This window comes from Notechis scutatus, chromosome 3 (assembly GCF_049901735.1).
Source record: "Notechis scutatus isolate UNSWTSFEM ecotype Mainland chromosome 3, rNotScu1.2, whole genome shotgun sequence".
Taxonomy (NCBI): Eukaryota; Metazoa; Chordata; class Lepidosauria; order Squamata; family Elapidae; genus Notechis; species Notechis scutatus.
In genome coordinates, this window is record NC_142011.1 from 172359196 (window position 1) to 172379484 (window position 20289).

Genomic DNA, 20289 nt, shown 5'->3' on the forward strand with positions numbered 1-20289 from the left:
GATTCAGTATTGAATCATTTCCTGTCCTGTTTTGTGTTAGTATGCTGTAGTAGCCCATTTATTTGTCCCTAGTGTAGGGTAAGCAAAACAAATGATTCCTTAGGAGGGGTAAATCAGTATTGCTTTATTGATTTTCTATGATTTATATGTGAAAAACTGGCACACTGATTCTGTTCAGCACAGAGGCTACTCAACCTCAATTGTATGAACTGCATGGCTTTTTTTCACAAAGGGTCATGTCCTCCATCTGTTCATTTCAGTGGCACAAACCTCGGTATAATACAACCCTTCAACAGCAGAAATTATTTACTGTTCCCCATGAGTTCAGATAAATTGAAACTGGGCATGTGTATTTATATCTACATAAAGTTTTTCACTCACAGTGATCATATGTTGATGATGTTTTATAAATAAAGCTTCATGAATCTTATGAAGCTCAAACAGTTTTTGGAGATGCCGCTTCAAAATCTCTCAGGCATAACCCAAATTTATCATATACGTTGCTTTTATAACCAGCAGATATACGTAAATTTTGAAATTAAAGTATACAATTTTAATTTTAAAATGCAGTTCCCTGGGGCCTTTGCACTTCAGAATGCAAAGACATATGTGGAAAGCATCTGGTATCAGGAAAGCTAGCATGTTTTCTGCAGCGTTTAGAAATGAATAGAAAAGCAGCTTACAGGCAACTGTATAATCAGATTCCATTCCTCACAATAACTCCATTTGCTGGGACTGTTTTCTTCTCTTCAGAGACAGGTCTTCCTGGAAAAATCTCCAAAGTGCCTTAAATCCTCAGAATGAGTTCTCCTTGCTACTATCAGAGACCAGAGAACTGTCACAAACACCTGGCTCACACATATATAGGTGTTCCGATGAATTACCTTTTCAGGTGAATAAAATATCATGTTCCAAACAGCAAAAGGACATGAATATTGTTGGATTTATAAGCCACACAATTGGGAAGTTTCAGAAGAAGAAACATGATTCAATGTAACAAAAAAAATCATTCATTTCTAATCTGTCCAATTGCTGAATGAATGGCAAATTCATTAAAAGTACTGAAAATTACTAAAACATTTGCTAAAAAGTAGTAATATAGGAAAACAGAGTAAATGCCTTGAATGCATTCAGAGCAGGGGTCTCCAATTTTGGGAACTTTAAGACTTGTGGACTTCAAACTCCCAGCTTTGCTGGCTGAGGAATTCTGGGAGTTGAAGTACACAAGTCTTAAGGTTGCCAAGATTGGAGACCCCTGATCCAGAGGATACTTCAGATCAGTGGTGGGATTCAATTTTTTTTACTACCGGTTCTGTGGGCATGGCTTGGTGTGCATGGCATAGCTTGGTGGGCATGGCAGGGGAAAGGTACTGTAAAATCTCCATTCCCACCCCACTCCTGAGGAAAGGTTACCACCGGTTCTCCAAACTACTCAAAATTTCCACTACCAGTTCTCCAGAACTGGTCAGAACCTGCTGAATACCACCTCTGCTTTAGATCAATATGAACAAAAATAAAATAAAATACAAATATGCTTGGGAAGAGAAGTGCAAAAAAAGCCATCACTTTGTGCAGCAAGGTTACATCAGAGTATTAGCTCTTTTCTATTAATGAAAAACCTCAGTTGAGAAAATCCTTCTGATAATCCTTCTGAATCATTTTATCTGGCAAGGACATCCTATTCTTCCTCATCTTTTAATGCTAAATAGAATACAAAAATATCATTCAATCAGAAATGATGAGTCCAGGCAAGTGGGAGGACCATAGCAATACAAATGTGAAAGATCCATTGAGGGTAGGGAAGGCGACAGCATTCAGGTCAGTTCAAGGGAGATTGTTGCTGTTGTCCCTTCCCATCATTCCACAATAGAAATTGACAAGGATATTAAAGAATCTTATTCCAGCACTGGAAGGCCAGCAGTCTGCTCCATTGCATTAAAATTCAGCAAACTTGGACAAGGATTAGGGTTAGGATTCATGCACATCCTTTTTAGCCTTAAGGCTCCTTTCCCCATAATTTGCTGTATCAGGCAGTTATCCCTATTAAGTTCAGGATGTGGAGTTTCAGGAAAACAAAAGATTCTGGAAAAAGGAAAGAAGAAGCAGGCATAAACAAAAACGAAGGAATCACCCAACACAAAATCTCTTCAAGGACTTTACACCTTCTTCATGAATGAAAGCAAGGGATGTCAATCAGACTTCTACTGTTACTCTAAGTCCAAAGTTAACCTTCCAAATTATTGAATATCACACAAGATATAATTCTCATACTGGAATGCCACCCACTATATGTCGGTCCATGCTCTAATGTAACGGGTTTCTTCCGTTCACAGTTATTCTAAGGGAAAGTTATATGATGTACTGTACATATGCATCAAGCAATGGAAACAATGTTTACTGTTTTATTTCCAGTCAGATGAACAAAGTATTTTTCTCTTCATTCTACAGTCAGAACTTATTTTCTGAAAGGAAAACATGTGTTTCAGGTAATGTTAACATTTTTATTATTACTTCATTAAGGCAGCATCTTTTTTTCAAGCTGTGGTAGCAGCCTGAGAAAACTTGAGTTCTTATGAATAGCAAAAAGATATATGAAATCTAACAAAAATTTTGAAGCATGGACTGCCACTGTAGTGCCAGTACTTCACTACAACAAGCTGACAACAAAATGAAACATTTCCTTTTCTCATTCAGAAGAAGCCAGTGCCTTATTATCTTTATTTGCTTTAGTGTCTTATGTAAAAGAAGACTAAACAATAACAAAAAAATCTCTGTAGACATTATCTTCAAATAAGTGTAATCTTTCAAACAAGACTTCTTAAAATCATAACATTTGTTTTTGCAAACAAATATTTTCCTAAACATAACTATCTCCAATTCATTGAAGTTAAATGCCAAATCCAGTCTAAACATCTGGCCAACAGTGCAAACTACCATAATATAATATATATGTATTCTGTGTATATTTGACAAGATAAAAAATTTCCTATCTACATCTTCTCTCAAAGAATGATGTATTCATGCAATAAGGTGAATGTCAAATGCCATCTGTATAGTAAGTAACTCATTTAAGCTTTCAAGAGAAAAATTATGAGAGCAGAATTTAGCAGAGTACATCAATGTTAAGAAAATAAAATGAAAGAAAAATCTGTAATATTATAATTGATGCTTGTATTTTATTTTGTATGAGTATTATATAATACACTAGCATATAGCAAGCCAGTTAAAAAGAGCAAAGGATCATGAGGAAAAATAGAAACCATTTGCAGGATCCTGTATGCAGATATTTTTTACTAAAGGCTGGATTATTTTGCACAATATCAGCTGGTTTCTCTATTAGAAATTCTGCCACTTATGCAGTTGCACCACAAAGTCATGACCCAAGTAGAAAGGGACAGAATTTGCATTATGACATTGCGATACATATTTGGTCATCTATCAAATTTGCCTTGCCTGTAGACCTCCATGATAGGTAACCAGCAGTATCTTAATACACCAAAAGAATTATAGAGTGATCATCCTATTGTAGGGATATATTATTTATTTAGTAATCAAATTAATACTAATTAACCACCCATCTCACAAAAAGTGATCACAGGTAATCAATAAAAAACAATAAATGCATAAAATAGGCACTTAATTTTTTTAAAAAATAACCACGATGAATAATTAAATTAATTAAAACTACAATATATACAAACACCAAGTAGAGAGTGAATGAGTACATCCAACCTCAATAATGGAGCCACTTAAACAAGTGTCTGACATAAATATCTGGAGAAAGAAAGAAATTTTCCCAAGTCTTAATTATAGTTCAACGACTTATGATTTAAAGGATAAACATATTGAAAAAAATAACTCTTATGATCCCAAATACTAATGGTTTGAAGAGTTAATTTAATTAACAATAAGTGAATCACTTATTGATACAGATTAGCTGTGGGTTATTATAATGCCATGATGACGAACCTATGGCACACATGCCACAGGTGGCATGCAGAGCCATTTGTCTGGGCATGCAAGCCTCAGCCAAACTTACCCACACTGTGCATGCACGCACCTCCCAGCTGATTTTTGGCCTGATTGAGGCCTTTTTCAGGCCTCCCAGAGGCTTGAGGGAACCTTCTTCAGCCTTTGGAAGCCAAAAAACAGGCCCATTTCATCACTTCCTATATTTCGAAAATACTGGAAGTGATGAAACAGGCCCATTTTTCAGCCTCCAAAGGCTGCAGAGGCTTCCCTCAAGCCTCTGGGAGGCTGAAAAAGGCCTCAAATGGGCCAAAAATAAGCTGGTAAGTGCACAGTGTAGGTAAGGAAGCAGTGGGGGGGGGATCAGGTGCGCATGCGCAGGGGGCATGGGGGGCTATGCGCATTGCCTTCTGGGTGCTGGCATGTGAGCATGTGTGAGAGAGAGTGCATGCACAATTTTCAGCACAGGAGTCCAAAAAGGTTAGCCACCACTGTTATAATGAAATATGGTTATCATTGATTAAAATATTTTGTAGAATCTAAATGAAACAGTGAATATATGTCCTGTATATTTTTTAAAATTCACTTATGGTTTTGTGTGTTGCTTACTTTTTCTCTTCATTTTTTTGTACTCAATTAATAAATGTTAAAAAAAAGAAAACTGTAAATCAGTAAAATAAAATAGAAAACTGTGGAATGAAGTATGTTAAATACAGTATATGAATGCTGTCATTATGGTGTACTTGCAACTTATCTGGCATTTTGAAGATGAGGTAGAAACATATCCTGTGTTGTAATAATAAAGATCTTCCATTAGTCTAGAGCAGGGGTCCCAACTCCCAGTCCATGGACTGGTACTGGTCTGCAGCATGCCAGAAACCAGCCCATGGAAACAAACAAAGCCTCATCCATGGGATGTGGGCAGCACACGAAACTACGTCCCCTCCAGTCCATGGAAAAACCTCTCTCCACAGAATTGGTCCCTTATGCCCAAAAGATTGGGGGCTGCTAGTCTAGAGAACCAAGGAATACAGATTTCATATGTGCTACATATCTCAATAATGAATTAAAATACTAGATACCATAGTGAATTATGATGTCGTATTAACATGATACTCAACTCATTCCACCTCCTCCTGCTGTATGTTTTCTTAATCTTATCCTTGTTTAACCAGTCATTGGTTAATATTACCCATAGCTTATTATAATGTGTGAATCTAATTGTTGTTCTGCTATCTATGTTAAGATTCGGGCCATATTCCTAACTCCAAATAATACTTAATTAAGCATAGATCCCAACAGTCATCAAGCTTGCAGGATCAACTTTAGTTCCCATCCTACTTAGAATCCTGAATATCTACTGGTTAGAGTTTAAAGCAATGTATTCAAACTTAAAGAATATTTGAGACCAGGAATGTGTCCTGAATAATAGAAGAGAATAGATTTGTGTAACAACACCCCACTCCCATTATTCAACTATTCAGGATTTTAGCAATGTAATTGAACCTTTTTTGTTGTTGCTGCTGTGAAATATATGGGAGATGGAGTTCCTTGATGCTGCATTGCAAATTAGTTAGATTTCCACCAATAAATTCTGATTTTGGACTAAGCTGGAAATTTATTCCTGCAGTAACTCCTTGCATTTTTTTCTACTTTTATATATGTATATAGAAACAATTAAGTAGATAATATATAATTCTCCAATCTGATTATATGAAGAAATTGTGTCTGGATGATAACCTGAAAGTTCTTCAGTGAAAAAAAAAAAGGAAGATGCTTTATGGAGATTTAATTTTTTGCCCACATGCTGAATTTCAGTGACATTTTAAATAGCTGGTGCTAAGCAAAATAAATCCTTTGGGAACATACAGTTGCTATGCAGATGGTGGTTTTTCCAGCTTTATTAGTGTTCTTTCTAACATGTAGCTATAAGAAAAAGAGATGGTATTTCTTTTCTCAGGATCATATCTCCAACTGCCTTAGCATTAACAAAAAACACATGCAAACACTCAGTATTGCAGCATCAGCCTCTTTTGCATAAGGGCCCCATTCTTTTCTTTTTCTTTTCTTTTTTTTACATATTCCTATATCACAATGCCATATGATGAACAGCATTTCTGGAATCATCTGTCACACAGGCGGGATCTTATTGTCATGTGTGCATTGTGTTCTTTTGCTGTAAGACTGGATTGAAGACAGGAGGTTTTTAGGACCCAGGGGGATGACTGCTATTGTGTGGAGAAGCACACACACTCATCCTATCCAAAAATGCATAGCCCCGTGGAGGCAGAGCTTGTTCATTCACAGTTGTTTAGAGAGATCTTCTGTTGAGGCTGCAAAGAGGGAAAGCTGTCTTGCACCCATCCCTATCTACATCGAGGGTGGCACTCTAAAGGTACTTGAGATGCATCTTTTCTGTGCTTGCAGTAGCTTTTGTTTCTTCCCGTTTCTCTCTCTCTCTCTCTCTTTTTGTTGCAATGCCATGGCTGCGGCGTTTCAGCACTATCTTATGTGGACAGCTCTTGTCTGCAATCCATCTGTTCTTAAGCTTTTCCTTCCCCCATTACCTAACTCTTCTTCCTGGACTTCCGTGGCTTTTCCCCCCTTTCTTTTAAACTCCCACAGAGGTTAAATTCGAGCATCTTTAAATTCTCAGAGGGGAGCAGAAAAAATAACCACATGTGTACATGCATGCACATGTATATACTAATATTTCTAAGAGCCTTAAGTGAGGAAGTTCAGTTGAAGGTTACAATTTAGAAAAGAAAGGTCAAAGTATACGAGAGTTAGAATAGTGGGTGTGTGGGTGTGTTGAGAGCAAGGATGTGTCTTTCAGTGAGGAAATGGGGCAATTATAAAGATCAGGAGGCAAAAGCTGCTTTTAAATAATTTCCTGTCTGCTTCCATTATCCTTAAATTTGAAGAGATGCTTAAAAAAAATCCAAAAAGAACAATTGAAATAACTTTGAAATGAAAAATAATTATCAGTCAATAAAGAAGAGAGTGAATTTCTTCCACCAAAATCACCTTTTTTACTTTACTGTTGAAAGTAATGGTTTATTCCCCCCCCCCTCATGAGGTATAAATGTCAAGATTTTAATAAACATGACTAAATGCAATGAAACCATACAGTTATTTTACAATATATTTCTAATACTGGCAATCTTTTCTTGGGCTTTTTTTTTTTGAGGAAAATGAATGAAAATGATAGTAAAGTTAAAGAACTGATGGCTGCTCTTTGTTCTTAAATACAATTGGTTTATATTTGGAATGGACATACAAATATGAGACACACATGGAGAGAGAAGTTCCCTGTGGTTACATGGTTTAATGAGACAATAACATAAGTAGTCCTAGTACATTAAAAGTTAGTGCAGTGCCAATAAGTAAAATGATGTTATGTAACAGCATGATGTCATGCAGGGCAGGCACACGTATGCGTTTTCCCTTTCAGCTTACAACAGGGTATCACTAAACAAATTATTTTCCTGGTTTGATTTCAGGGATCCAGCTCTTGTTATGCCTTTCATTTTTAATGAAATTACAGCAGGTATATTAATAATTTTCCTGTTTTGTTGACTCATCCATGTTCTGAAAATCAAGAACCAAACAATCAAATGTGAGAGAGAATGTTTAAAAGAATGCTTTCTGATCATTTGATTGTCATTGCGTGGATTGTCATTGCTTTCCTTTGGCTCTCTAACCTTTTTTAAAACTAGATTAACAATAACATATTGATGTAATTAAGCATAGCTTATCAATTCAAAACAGCAGAATTGGGCCTTCAAAACTATCGCTGATATCGTGATAGTAGTTGAGAGATGAATTTTATACATGGTACAGAACCTTTTTGGGGGGGAGGAAAATATTTGTTGCCTTAATTGACAAACAAAGAAAGCCTACCTTGACATTTCCATAAACAGATTCATATCAGTGTAGTATATGTGATATAGTGACTTAGGACCAGTATGGTATGGTGATTTAGGAAAGGCCAAATTTAAACCATAAGGGTTACATTGAGCCAATCATTCTTTTTCAACCCAATATTCCATCTTGTGCTTGAAAAGTGGGATATAAATTGAACAAAGAAACCAATAATACAACTTATCTGTCATTATGGCAACATTTAGTTGAGTAATTCCACTTAAACAGTGAGTCACTGATGTAGTTTACTGCAATAGACATAGTCCTGAACTTATAATAATGGCAAATATCAGTTATTGCTACATAAATATATCTATATCTATGTAATCTACTGTGTATCTATATCTATACCATCTATGTCTAATCTATGCCTAATCTACAGTATATCTATGTCTATGGATATACCTACATCTATACTTGTATACACTAGTGGCTAAGGCACCAGGATAGAAAATGGGAGACTGTGAGTTCAAGTCCCACTCTAGCCATAAAAGCCAGCTGGGTAACTGGACCAGTCATTCTCTTTCAGTCCAACTCACCTCACAGAGTGGTTGTTGTGGGGAAAATAGGAGGAAAAACATGGGTTGGATTGTTTTCTGCCTTGAGTTATTTCTAAAAGAATGTAAAATAAAGTCAGGATATAAATAAATAAGATTGAGAAGTGTAAGTATTATAATTGGTGTAATAGTAATCATTACATCAAACATTTGTGAATACATAATCAAATATTGTGCTAGAATTGCAAAATAGAGATCACACCTTTTCAAACCTAATGATCTCCAGATTATTTGACTACAATTTAGCTCATATCTAGCTAAGTTAGGGAGGGCTCCCATAAGGTTGAGTCACAAAAAAAAATTAACAAAGCATTAAAAGCATAAACTTCATTAATATTTTGAAAGCAGTGATGGGCAGGCAAGACTTTGAAAAATGCATTTTTTTCAGCCAACCAAAATCGTAACAGAATTTTTAAAACATTTTTGTGAATAATGTTATATTACAAGTAATTTTTACCTGACACATGTACTTCTAGCCCTAGTTTATTTCAGTAATCTCAACTATAAAAAATAAAGATGGAATCTTGCAGACAGCTTAAAATAAATAGAAATTAGAAGAATGGTGAAAAATAAAAAAGAGTAGACTATAAACTTAATCCATTCAGTATTTTTTAATAAATCAGTTATTTGAGCAAAAAATTCTATGATTGTTCATAGAGCCATGGGGGGGGGGGCAGTGTTTAGAATGAAGCATTACAAGCTAATTCTGCTGACTGCAAGCAGTTTGATTCTGGCTCAAGGTTGAGTCAGCCTTCTATCCTTCCAAGGTGGGTAAAATGAGGACTCAGCATATTGCCCCCAACAATCTGGGTCCTCATGGCTTTAAAGCACCATGAAGCATTATATAAGTAAGTATTATTGATATTGTAAATATGTTAACTTTGTGTGGACTTCTGGGTGAGTACATTATTATGTTGGAAAGTTGTATTTGAATTATTTGGGGTGGTGGTGGTTCTGCATCAAATGTGTGGGTTATACACATTTTATTATATAGGAAAATAAATCTGGTCCTAACTGATACAAACAACATTTTAACAGTTGTTTATTTAAGAGCCTAGGTGGCACAGTGGTTAGAATGCAGTATTGTAGACTGACTCTGCCCACTGCCAGAAGTTTGATCTTGACCAGTTCATGTTTGACTTGGCCTTCCATCCTTCTGACGTTGGTAAAATGAGGACCCAAATTGTTGGAGGCATTATGCTGACTAAACTGCTTGGAGAGAGCTGTAAAGCCCTATGAAGTGGTATATAAGCCTAAACTTAGCTATTGCTAAGTTTTGGAAAAATGAACTTTTGTAATACATACATACATGCATACATACATACATACATACATACATACATACATACATACATGTATTCCCTGTCTCAATATTAGTTTTTTCATTTCTTAATTCCTTGAATATAACATATTTTAAACACTTTGATTTCTGTTGTTGTGAGAAGACAAATATTATATTAAGATACTGTAGGTTTTTTTGTAAACACAGTTACAGATTTTTGTAGAATCGATAACTATGTTTATTCAATTTTCAGTTAAATACTGTAAATATCTTCTCACAAGTAATCCTTGCCCGATTAAGTGGTAAATGTGTGAGTGTTTGTATTTTTTCTATCTTTCATTTTTTTTGTATGTGTGTGTGTGTGTGTGTGTGTGTGTGTTGTGTTGTGTTTTCAAGTTAGTTATGACTCTTGGAAACTACCTAGAAAGACTTGCAGTTTTCTTGAAAGATTTCAGAAATAACTTGCCATTGTCTCCTTTCTAGACCTGCAAGAAAGTAACTGGCTAAGGTCACCTAGCTGACTGTGTTTCAGGCGGGACTAGTATTTATTATATAATAATATTTTAAAAAGAAACTGAAGGCTTGCTTTTGGCTGTACAAGAGCAAGCTATTCAAACTAATATAATCAAAGCCAAAATTGAAAAATCTTTAAGTGATTCAAAGTGCAGATTGTGCAAAGAGACAGAAGAAAGAGTAGATCATATATTCAGATCATGATAGAATATTACACAAACTTAATTGCATTTAGTTTGTAATTAGTACAAACTATACAAGAAAGCACACCTGCCAAAATGATTCACTGTAACATCTGCAAAAATTATCATGTACTAGTAATAAAAAATTGGTGGGTACATATAGTTGAAACAGTAGTCAAAAATGAACATGTTAAAATATTATGAGATTTCTGAATGTAGACTGATAATGTCTTGGCTCATAACACACCAGATATAACTGGCTTAAAAGAAAAAAGTGTAGATAATTGATGTGGCAATATGTGGTGATAGTAGAAAGGTAGATAAAGGACTGGAGAAGAACACAAGGTATCAAGATGTGAAAATTGTAATTGAAAAATTATGGCATAAACTGAAATCTTGGGTGGCACTTCAAAAATCTGCTCATTGATAAAATTTCCATCTGTCAATTGCAAAAGACCACCGACTTGGATCAGCTCATATTGAGACTTTATGACATCTTAGGTTTCATACTAAAGACCTGGCAGCTGTATCTTCAGATTTTGTAAACAGATTATAATAACAGGATAGGAGTCTAAAGCAGTTTATATTTTAATGATAAATGTTAATTGTTAAAGCTGAAAATTAAATACTTTTTTGTTTAATTGCTTTATAGCATTCAAGAATTTTTATGAATGAAACAACTAGTAGGCATAGGTCAGCCACTAAATGACTATATTATAATAGCCATTAACATTTTATATTTAGTAGTACTATCAGGAAACTTCAAAGGAATATTGATTATTCTGGCTGCCTACATGTTGCCTTAAGGCCCAATGTTAGAATGAAAGAAGGGATGTAAAAATGAATGATACATAGTGTTTACTTTTTAGTGATTTTATATGTGCTCATGCAAAATGTGGCCTTTCACCAAAACAGTAAACCTGACATTTCATTTACTATGTGAAAAGATTTAACTTCATGATCTGCTAGCACAAGCCAATCTATTCAGTACCACACATGCAGATAGAAATATTACCAGCTGCCATCTTATCTAGAACAACTTCCTCTTTTTTTCTTTCTTTTAACTAGCTCAATTGGTAAAGCCTGACATTTCCTGCTACTTACTATGGTCTATTGAATACTATCCAAAGACTGGTTAGCATAGCACAGCGTTCACTCATGCACTTCTACATCTAGGCTTATCTCTGGGTATATAAGTGCAATAAACAAACAAATAAATAATGACTTAGTAGGGCTAATTCAGGGAAGGCATGTGACCTGACCTTTTTGGACAGATGAGTAGATTATAAGATCTTCAGAGTTCAGCTTTAATAATGACTAAGATGGAATATAAGTAAAATTTTTACTAACGCTCCAGTGTGTCTTTACTCTTCTATGAATAAGACCCTTATAAAGAAGAACTTTGTATTTTTAAAGCTTATTAGCCCCAAACAGGAATATCAGTTATCTCTGGATCTGGACTCATCCTTGTGTTTATTAGGGGAAACTCACCTGGCTTCCTGGAAGAGGAAGTCATTTTTGATGCAGTCTCACTTATTCTTGTCCTGAATTATTGTTGTTTTTTGGAAGCACTCTGGGTTTTTTGCCATCTTGAGAGGAAGAGTGATATCTAGGTTCAATTTCTGCAGGCAAAGGATCCATTGCCTGGGTAGTTTTATGCTAAAATTCTACCTATAATCAAATATTGCATTATACTTCAGGAAAAAATTTTAAACAATTCTTTTCTGTGAATTGAGATGAATGGATTAGAGAGTAAGAAAGAGTTCAATAATGCGAGTGTTCCATTTGCATATTCAAGAGTCAATGGCAATTAGATTGATGATCATCTGCTCAGACTTTCTATTTGTTTTGGATAAATATATGGTTCAACATAAGTTCTTTATGTGTGACAAAAAGGGAATGGATTTAAATATGTGACTGGTTTAATTGTTTGTGATGAAAGTCTGAGAATTAATGAGAACACAAGAGTGAAAAAAAGTTCTGAATTTGAGACAGGGAATTTCATGGTAGTTCAAGAATAAATCTAGGAGAAAAATTGACCTGAAAGAAAAGCAAAGAAATGAAACAACTAGAATGAAAATGGAATCATTTCTCTTCCAGTAATCTTTCCACTTTCACTATAATCTCTCCTCTCCTCTTCTTTCCCACCCTCTCCTGCCCTCCCTTGACCCTCTTTGATTCTACCATGGATATGTGGATTTGTCATCAATATAGATATAGACAAATTATTTGAGTCCTATATGTGTTGTAGTTCACATATATACAAAGACACATAGAAATTTCTTTCAACAGAGGGACTGATCCCTTTGACTCTCTGCATTGGAATATGTGAAAAGTTGTGGGAGATGTGGGAGTCCAGGAATCTCTCCAGAAGGAACTGACTGAATCACCCCAGTGTGTTAATGATTAGGTAATTTGCATGTCTTCAATAGAAATCTTTTCTAATCTTGCTTCAGAGTTTCACCAGAAACAATTATGTAGATTGCAATGCCATGCAATATACTCTGAGTATAATTCTTTGGAAAATATGATCTCAATGAGAATGAAGTTCCATTTAGCCAGATGAAAGCAGGTTTATTTACAAAAAGTGTTATTATTTCTCAGAATACATACGTCATACCCCTAGTCTTCCATTTTTAATTTTATTCTCGTTAAATATGGAGCAATAGCATAATACTAAATATTAAATCAATGTAATATCTACAGTGCTGATGGCTCAGTGCAATTATATTTTCATCTTGATGTATGTGAGGCACAGAATTGATGACAATGTATTATTCCATTCAAAATAATTCAATTTTAATCAGGTCTGTACTGGCAATAAAAAGGGAGATATAGCGTTTTGAAATGTGCTTATTCAATTTCTGTTTATTCACATATAATTAGTGATTTTGATCTATATATTTGTTTTTCAGAGAATGCAAATTTGTACCTTGGATAGATATCTGGGGATATAAATGGAATTTGTTTTCCACTCAATATAATGCAAGAGATAAATGCACTTGAATGGATCACCACATACTCTTAGTTGAATGGAGCCATTGCATATTCTGACCATATTTCTAAAGCTAAGGATTTAGAAAAGCAACTTTTGAAGACATGACCCATTTGCATACTGGACTCAGTCCAGAAATCATAGAGAAAGCCCGTCTGGAACTTAATGAAAACCCAGATGTTTTGCACCAGGATATTCAGCAAGTAAGGGACATGATCATCACAAGACCTGACATTGGATTCTTGCGTACAGATGATGCCTTCATCCTGAGATTCCTCCGAGCCAGAAAGTTTCATCAAACAGATGCCTTCAGATTATTGGCTCAGTATTTCCAGTACCGGCAGCTGAATCTGGATATGTTTAAAAATTTCAAGGCTGATGATCCAGGGATCAAACGAGCTCTGATTGATGGATTCCCAGGAGTGCTAGAAAACCGTGATCACTATGGCAGAAAGATACTTTTGCTCTTTGCAGCCAGTTGGGATCAGAGTAGGTAAATGTAGATAGCATCCTTATCTTTTTTAAAAAATACAATATTCAGAAGCAAATGATTTATTATATAATTGCAAATCCAAATATTTTGTACTATAGAAGCAGATTCAATTGTTGCATTGTTTTGACAATTATTTGACTGATCTAATATTTAAGGTGATAAATGAAGAATGTGCTTACATCTTAAATCTTGCTTCAGATGTGTATTTACTATTTCACATGCATAATTCAGATTTCAACAAAATGTTTATAGGAAATATTGCCTAGTAAAATTAAAGTAATATTTTATTTGGATTGGGAAAATATATTTTCAAAAATAATTCCTTTTGTAACCATATATATAAACTATATAGTTTATAATGTCATAATACAGCTGTTTACAATTGACTATAATACAGGTGATTCTATATGACTAAAAGAAGTTTGAATAACCCAGGTATTGAGTGGGAAATTCTTCTTTGCTATAACCAATCTTTCCACAATAGTAGGTCTAATAACGTCTACTTTATTAACCCAAGATGTCAAATACTTAACCATTTGAAACTGCATAGTGACTGGGATAAAAAGAGCAAAGCATTACTGTTATTTGAAAAGGAAGGAAGGAATCAGAACAATATTTTTAAATTTTCTGAATGTCAATAGGTGTTTAGAAATGTGTTTACCCACAAATTCAATTAAAATGAAGAGTTATTTTGCTGTTGCAAGGTTTCATTAATAGTAAAAACAAAGTTTGCAAAATTCCATGCTCTGTTTTGAGTTCTATATTTTATTATTAAATACATAATGCCAAGACTTGTACCTGTACTGTAAACAAAAACATTTTCAACATATTAAATCTTTAATTTAGATCAATTATATTTTGATTAAAACACTACCTTTAATATCTTTTAGTCCACGAGTGTCAAACTCACAGTGTCACGTTGCTGTCATGTGATGTTTCGTGATGTTTTTCCCCTTTGCGGATTTGAGGTGGGCGTGGCCTGCATGTGATGCATCCAGCCCACGGGCCACCAGTTTGACACCCCTGTTTTAGTCCATAGGATTACTAAATAAAACAGTGGTACAAGAAAAAGCTTTAAACAAAACATTATATTGATACTTATGAAAGTAAAAAGGAAGGGATGAAGATACTTATTATGGGTAAAGTCTATTTAGTTAATCCAGATCAATGCTCTTTTTTCCTTTTTGATGAATCACTTCAAAATAGGAAACAAAGATCCATAGGAAATAGTGAGAAAATATAATTTCCATGTCTATCTTTTACTTCCAGGATTAAAACAATTCCATTCTCACTTTTGTACAGCTTTCAAATATTTCAATGGCAAACACAGGCATTCATTTTTCCCTCTTGCCAAGTAGCAAAGACATCATAACTGAGAAGATTATAAGAACAGCAAGAAAAATGATAGCAGACAGGAATTAAGAATTTCAGACATGAAAATAACTGTGTAATCAAGTATTACAAGGGCTTACCCACACAATCCTTTCTAATACAAATTAGTAGTAAACCATTCATTCTTTAAGGAGTACATTAGTGTTTCTCAAACTAGACAACTTTAAGATATGTGGATTTTTATTCCCATAATTTCCCAATCAGCATACTGGCTGGGAATTCTGGGAGTTGAAATCCCCATATTATAAAGCTGCCAAGGCTGGGAAACAGTTAGATAATAGACAAGTGATTCAAGCTAAATGGATCCACATTCAGTGAATTTATTGCTTTATCCAAATTGGTTTCTGGTAGGTATTTTATGAAAAATCTGAAAATATCAAGTTATTAGAAAAGTAACAGAAATATCTTTTGATTTTTTTAAGAAACAAAGAAGAGAGAGGTACATTTTTGCATTATATCTTCCAAGTAAGAAAAATATCTATCAGTTCCTAACAGATAAGCTCTGGGAAAAGAAAATCAGTGATAAATAAGTTAATGAAAATGCTTTCTGGAGAGATAAAAAGTGGTTTCATGCTTGGTTTTGTTAGGCTACAGGATGAATTAGTTCTAATCTTGTCATGATTTGTAACTTTTCAGCTAAAGGGGTCCAGAAAGCTAAGACAAACATATATTGTGAAATGTGATAAGGTCTCAAGGTAACAAATGGTCTGAAGTAGAGATATCTGTCTTAAGGATATTCCTGGACCTTGTTTGGTCATTAGGTTTCATAGTGATTGCAATGACGAAGATTCTCTCTGTTCAGTTTTAATTGATTTACTATACTATAGTGTGAGTATCTTACTGGTAGTAATTTCATGTCTTAATTATTCTACTGCACTCTACATCTCTTGAAGATGATGCAGAGGCTTTAAATGATGCAGAACTAATCATGTTCAATTACTGAGCAATGTGTACAATTAACCACATCAATTCCCCATAATCTCCAAAGACTATTTTTCCTGAAACTACTGCAAACTATATTGTGGATGATTAGCTTGGAGTCCTAGTATTCAATGGAACAGTTCTTCCAATGTGTACTAACTCAGCTTTTAAAGTAACCAGCGGAAAGCTTGGTTATGGTACCATTAACGGACATCATCTGAGTGACTACTTTTTTAAAAAAAACTGTGAAGTACTCTTGGATTTTTGAGAACTATAATCCAACACATCTTGCTAGTACTATTTGCAGAAGATTTCCCAAACCATAAGGAATAATGAAGTTCTTCTAGTTGAGGCAGGAAACATTGCAATTCCTTAAGAATAGCCTAAATCCTTTCTGGTAGAGAATAATTTTTATTATAATAAAGTATAATTTAGCACTTTTTCACTTTTTAATAGCTGGGCATAACTATATGGGCTCCTTTAATGACCACTTGTACATGACTGCCACAAATGTAAATACAAGTGGTACTATGACTGGTTCTTGTATTTACATTTGTGGCAGTCATGTAATTATGATTTAGAGGAGTGGTGTGGTGGCCTAGAGGTGGAGTTCTGGCCTCACAATCAGGAGGCTGTGAGTTAGATCCTAGGTAGAGGCAGATATTTCTCTCTCTGGGCACAGTGGGAATATATCTGCTGAACAAAACTCCACACTGGCGACAGGACGGGCATCCGGCCATTAAACACTCTGCTAACTCCATTCAGTTGCCCAGACTCTATCCTGCAAGGTTAAAAGATGATGATGTAATTGTGATTCAGGGACTCAGCACCCAGCTCCCAAGTATGACATTAGAGTGGTCCATAGTCATGTGATCCCCATTTGTCTTTGCAAGTTTCCTACAAGCAAAGTCAACGATGAAGCTGACTGGAAATTGCAAAACACATGATGTCCTTGATTAACAATCCACAGTGAGTTGTTTAATGACAGCACCTGGAAATATTGGAATTTCCATTGCTAAATGGTGCAGTCACATGATACAGTTTACAACTGAATCACAGTGATGGAAATTCTGGTCCCAATTACAATTGATAAGGGAGGGCTACCTGAATTTATTATTTGATTATTTTTTTTTACAAATATCATGTGTAACTAATTAAACAAGATTAACTTTGCTGATTAAAAAGAAAGATCAGGATTTTTAGAATAAAATGCAAAGCATTACAAATTATGATATTAAAATAATTAGTGATGAAAAATGCAAGCATCTATAATAGTACCATAGATAGTGAACTTTTGTTATACTTCTGTTATTGTGAACATTATTAAATTCTGAATTACTTGTAACCTGAAGAAAAAAACTTGCCTTTTCCAATCAGAAAATTAATTCTATGTAGAGGGCAGTAATTGTCAGAAAGTTAATAAGATACATTAAATGAACAAAAAATGCTATATAGAAAAATAACATGAGTACAATTATGCATGGATACATACATTTTATGATTCAGTAGAAGCTTCAGATCTAATTAATAATTTCAATGTAATTGATTTTACAAAACAAATCAAATACAAGATTTGAAATATATGAATCATTCACATTAAGTGTATGGAAGAACACCATGTCCATTGAAGTTACATGCTGTAATTGGCTTCAGATATCTCATTATTAATGTTGATTGGGATTCGTAATAAGCAATATATATATATATATATATATATATATATATATATATATATATATATATATATATATATATATATATATATATTTTTCTTAAGTTTTGGTCTATATGGCATTAGTTTGTTATATATATATATAACTCATTACACACACACACACACACACACTCTATATAGAAGAGAACAGAACAGAACAGAATAGCAGAGTTGGAAAGGACCTTGGAGATCTGCCAGTCCAAATTGCTTCGGTAGGAAACCATATAGCATTTCAGAAAAATGGTTATCCAATCTCTTATTAAAAATATCCAGACTTGGAGAATTTACAATTTCTAGAGGCAAGTTGTTTCACTGATTAATTGTTCTGTCAGGAAATTTTTCCTTAGTTGTAGATTGCTTCTCTTGTTGATTAGTTTCCACCCATTGCTTCTTGTCCTGTGTTCAGGTGCTTTGGAGAATAGATTGACTCTCTCTTCTTTGTGGCAGCCCCTGAGATATTAGAACACTCAGGGGTTGGATTCTACCAGTTCGCATCTATTCACTGGAACCAGTTGTTAACTTTCTATGCAGTAAGGAGAACCAGTTGTTAGAAGAAATCTCCTTTTGTTTTTTTCCACTTTACTGGCCTAATCCTGTAAAGAAGGCAGGAAGGAAACATTCTGGTGTTGTTGCTTACAAAAACTGCCTCTCTGTTAACCCTTATTATATTCTTGGCAAGACTAGACTTCCTTCTCTGGAGTTTTTTTTTTCCTCCTTTGCTGGTACTTTGCTTGTGTGGCGCCCGAAATTGATATATGTGTAGCCATTTCACTTGAAAACCTGACAGCTTGACTTTCTTAAAGGGAAAGGTTCTTTTAAGCTTTTTACACTGCTGTTGTGAGGAAATACTCCCCTGTTGGAGTTAGCACTTTGAAGAAATAATTGAATAACAGAGCAGAGCTGCTGGAAAGAAGCTTTTAATGACAAGGAACCAAGATGAGTGACATTCAGCAAGGCTTCTTGGCTAGCTGGAAAGATTGGCATTCAAACATGAATTTACATATCTTTTCTGAGTTTTGGTCTAAAACTGATTTTTGGTGAAGTTTAATTCTGTGTTTATTGATGGGATAATTTTCCCTATTCAGCTTTGATTGGAAGGAAAAAGGCTAGTTCCTGTGTCTATTTGTTCTGGTTTAACAAGTAACAGCTACTGTTGTGATTTAATTATTTGTATTGTGTTTGAATTTTTCCTGCCTCATGCTTTCTTTTTCTATCTGCGGAGAGGGGTCTTCCTTCACTGCTTTAGTGGTATCTTGCACTGTCCTTTTGGGTTGTATTTCTAAGAGGCAGGACGCAAGGTTGGCGTAATTTTTTTACTGCCTTTCGGGGGGAGGGCATGTGATCTTTCCTTAAATCTGGATGATTTCCTTAGGATATCTTGTGATTCCTTAGGATATCTTGAGGTGAATGAGACCAGCCGGTGTCTTTAAGTGGTACAAAAGGATCTAAGGATCGCTGAGTGTGTTCTCCTGAGTGTGCTCTTTCTGGAGAGCTTAAATGACCTCTTGATAAAGGGTTTCACTTTATGAGCAAGAGTTGGCTGCTGATAGTTATCATTGCATTTTAACTATTTTAATTCCTCAAGGTGCTCTGGCACCCTGCATGATTTGTAACTCCCAGCTTGCAGGGATTTTTAATCTAATGATTGGTATTTAGGGCAGCTTTTTGCAAGCAAAGAAGCTTTTTGTATGTTTGTACAGGTAATCCTTGACTTACAACAGTTCATTTAGTGACCATTCAAAGTTACAATGGCACTGACAAAAGTGACTTATGACCGTTCTTCACATTTATGACCATTGCAGCATCCCCACAGTCATGAGAGGCCAGGCGAGGAGAAACGCCTCTCAATGTGAGTGATATTGAGTTGGCCATGCCCAGCCAGTCACATGGCTACCAAGCCATGCCCACCAACTAAGCCACATCCACAGAACCGGTTGTTAAAAAAATTGAATCCCACCCAACAATGCTATTACTCCTGAGTCCTTCTTTTCATCAAACTAGACATACCCAATTCCAGCAACCATTCTTTATAAGTTTTAGCCTCCAGTCCCATGTATGTATGTATGTATGTATGTATGTATGTATGTATGTATGTGATCTACTTCATATAATTATATGTTTCTAATTAATCATAATATTTTATTTTGGTGAAAACCAATTTTGCAATATTTATGAAATGAACAGTCCCATCAAACTAACTTTCTCTATATATTTATTTAAATATATATTGAGAGTTAGTTTGATGGGATAGTTTTAGATTAGAAGTCTGAGACTATTAATTCTAATCCCACTTTTAAGACAACATTGGCTGGGTTACTTTGTGCCAATCTCTATCTTTCAGTCCTTG

The 20289-nt window shown here is 34.8% G+C and overlaps 1 protein-coding gene across 2 annotated transcripts in view; it reads left to right on the forward strand.

Moving 5' to 3' along the window:
* The first annotated feature begins 6200 nt into the window (after positions 1-6200).
* The window catches only part of CLVS1 (clavesin 1), a 50571-nt gene continuing 36482 nt past the window's right edge, over positions 6201-20289 (forward strand). Inside the window, exons 1-3 of one of the 2 annotated variants that reach the window (XM_087961780.1) lie at positions 6201-6364; positions 12720-12837; positions 13343-13915. In XM_087961780.1, coding sequence (XP_087817906.1) covers positions 13527-13915 — 389 coding nt within the window. In that variant the 5' untranslated portion in view covers positions 6201-6364; positions 12720-12837; positions 13343-13526. The remainder of the gene's footprint in view (positions 6365-12719; positions 12838-13342; positions 13916-20289) is intronic. The other variant, XM_026689372.2, reaches the window with a different exon arrangement.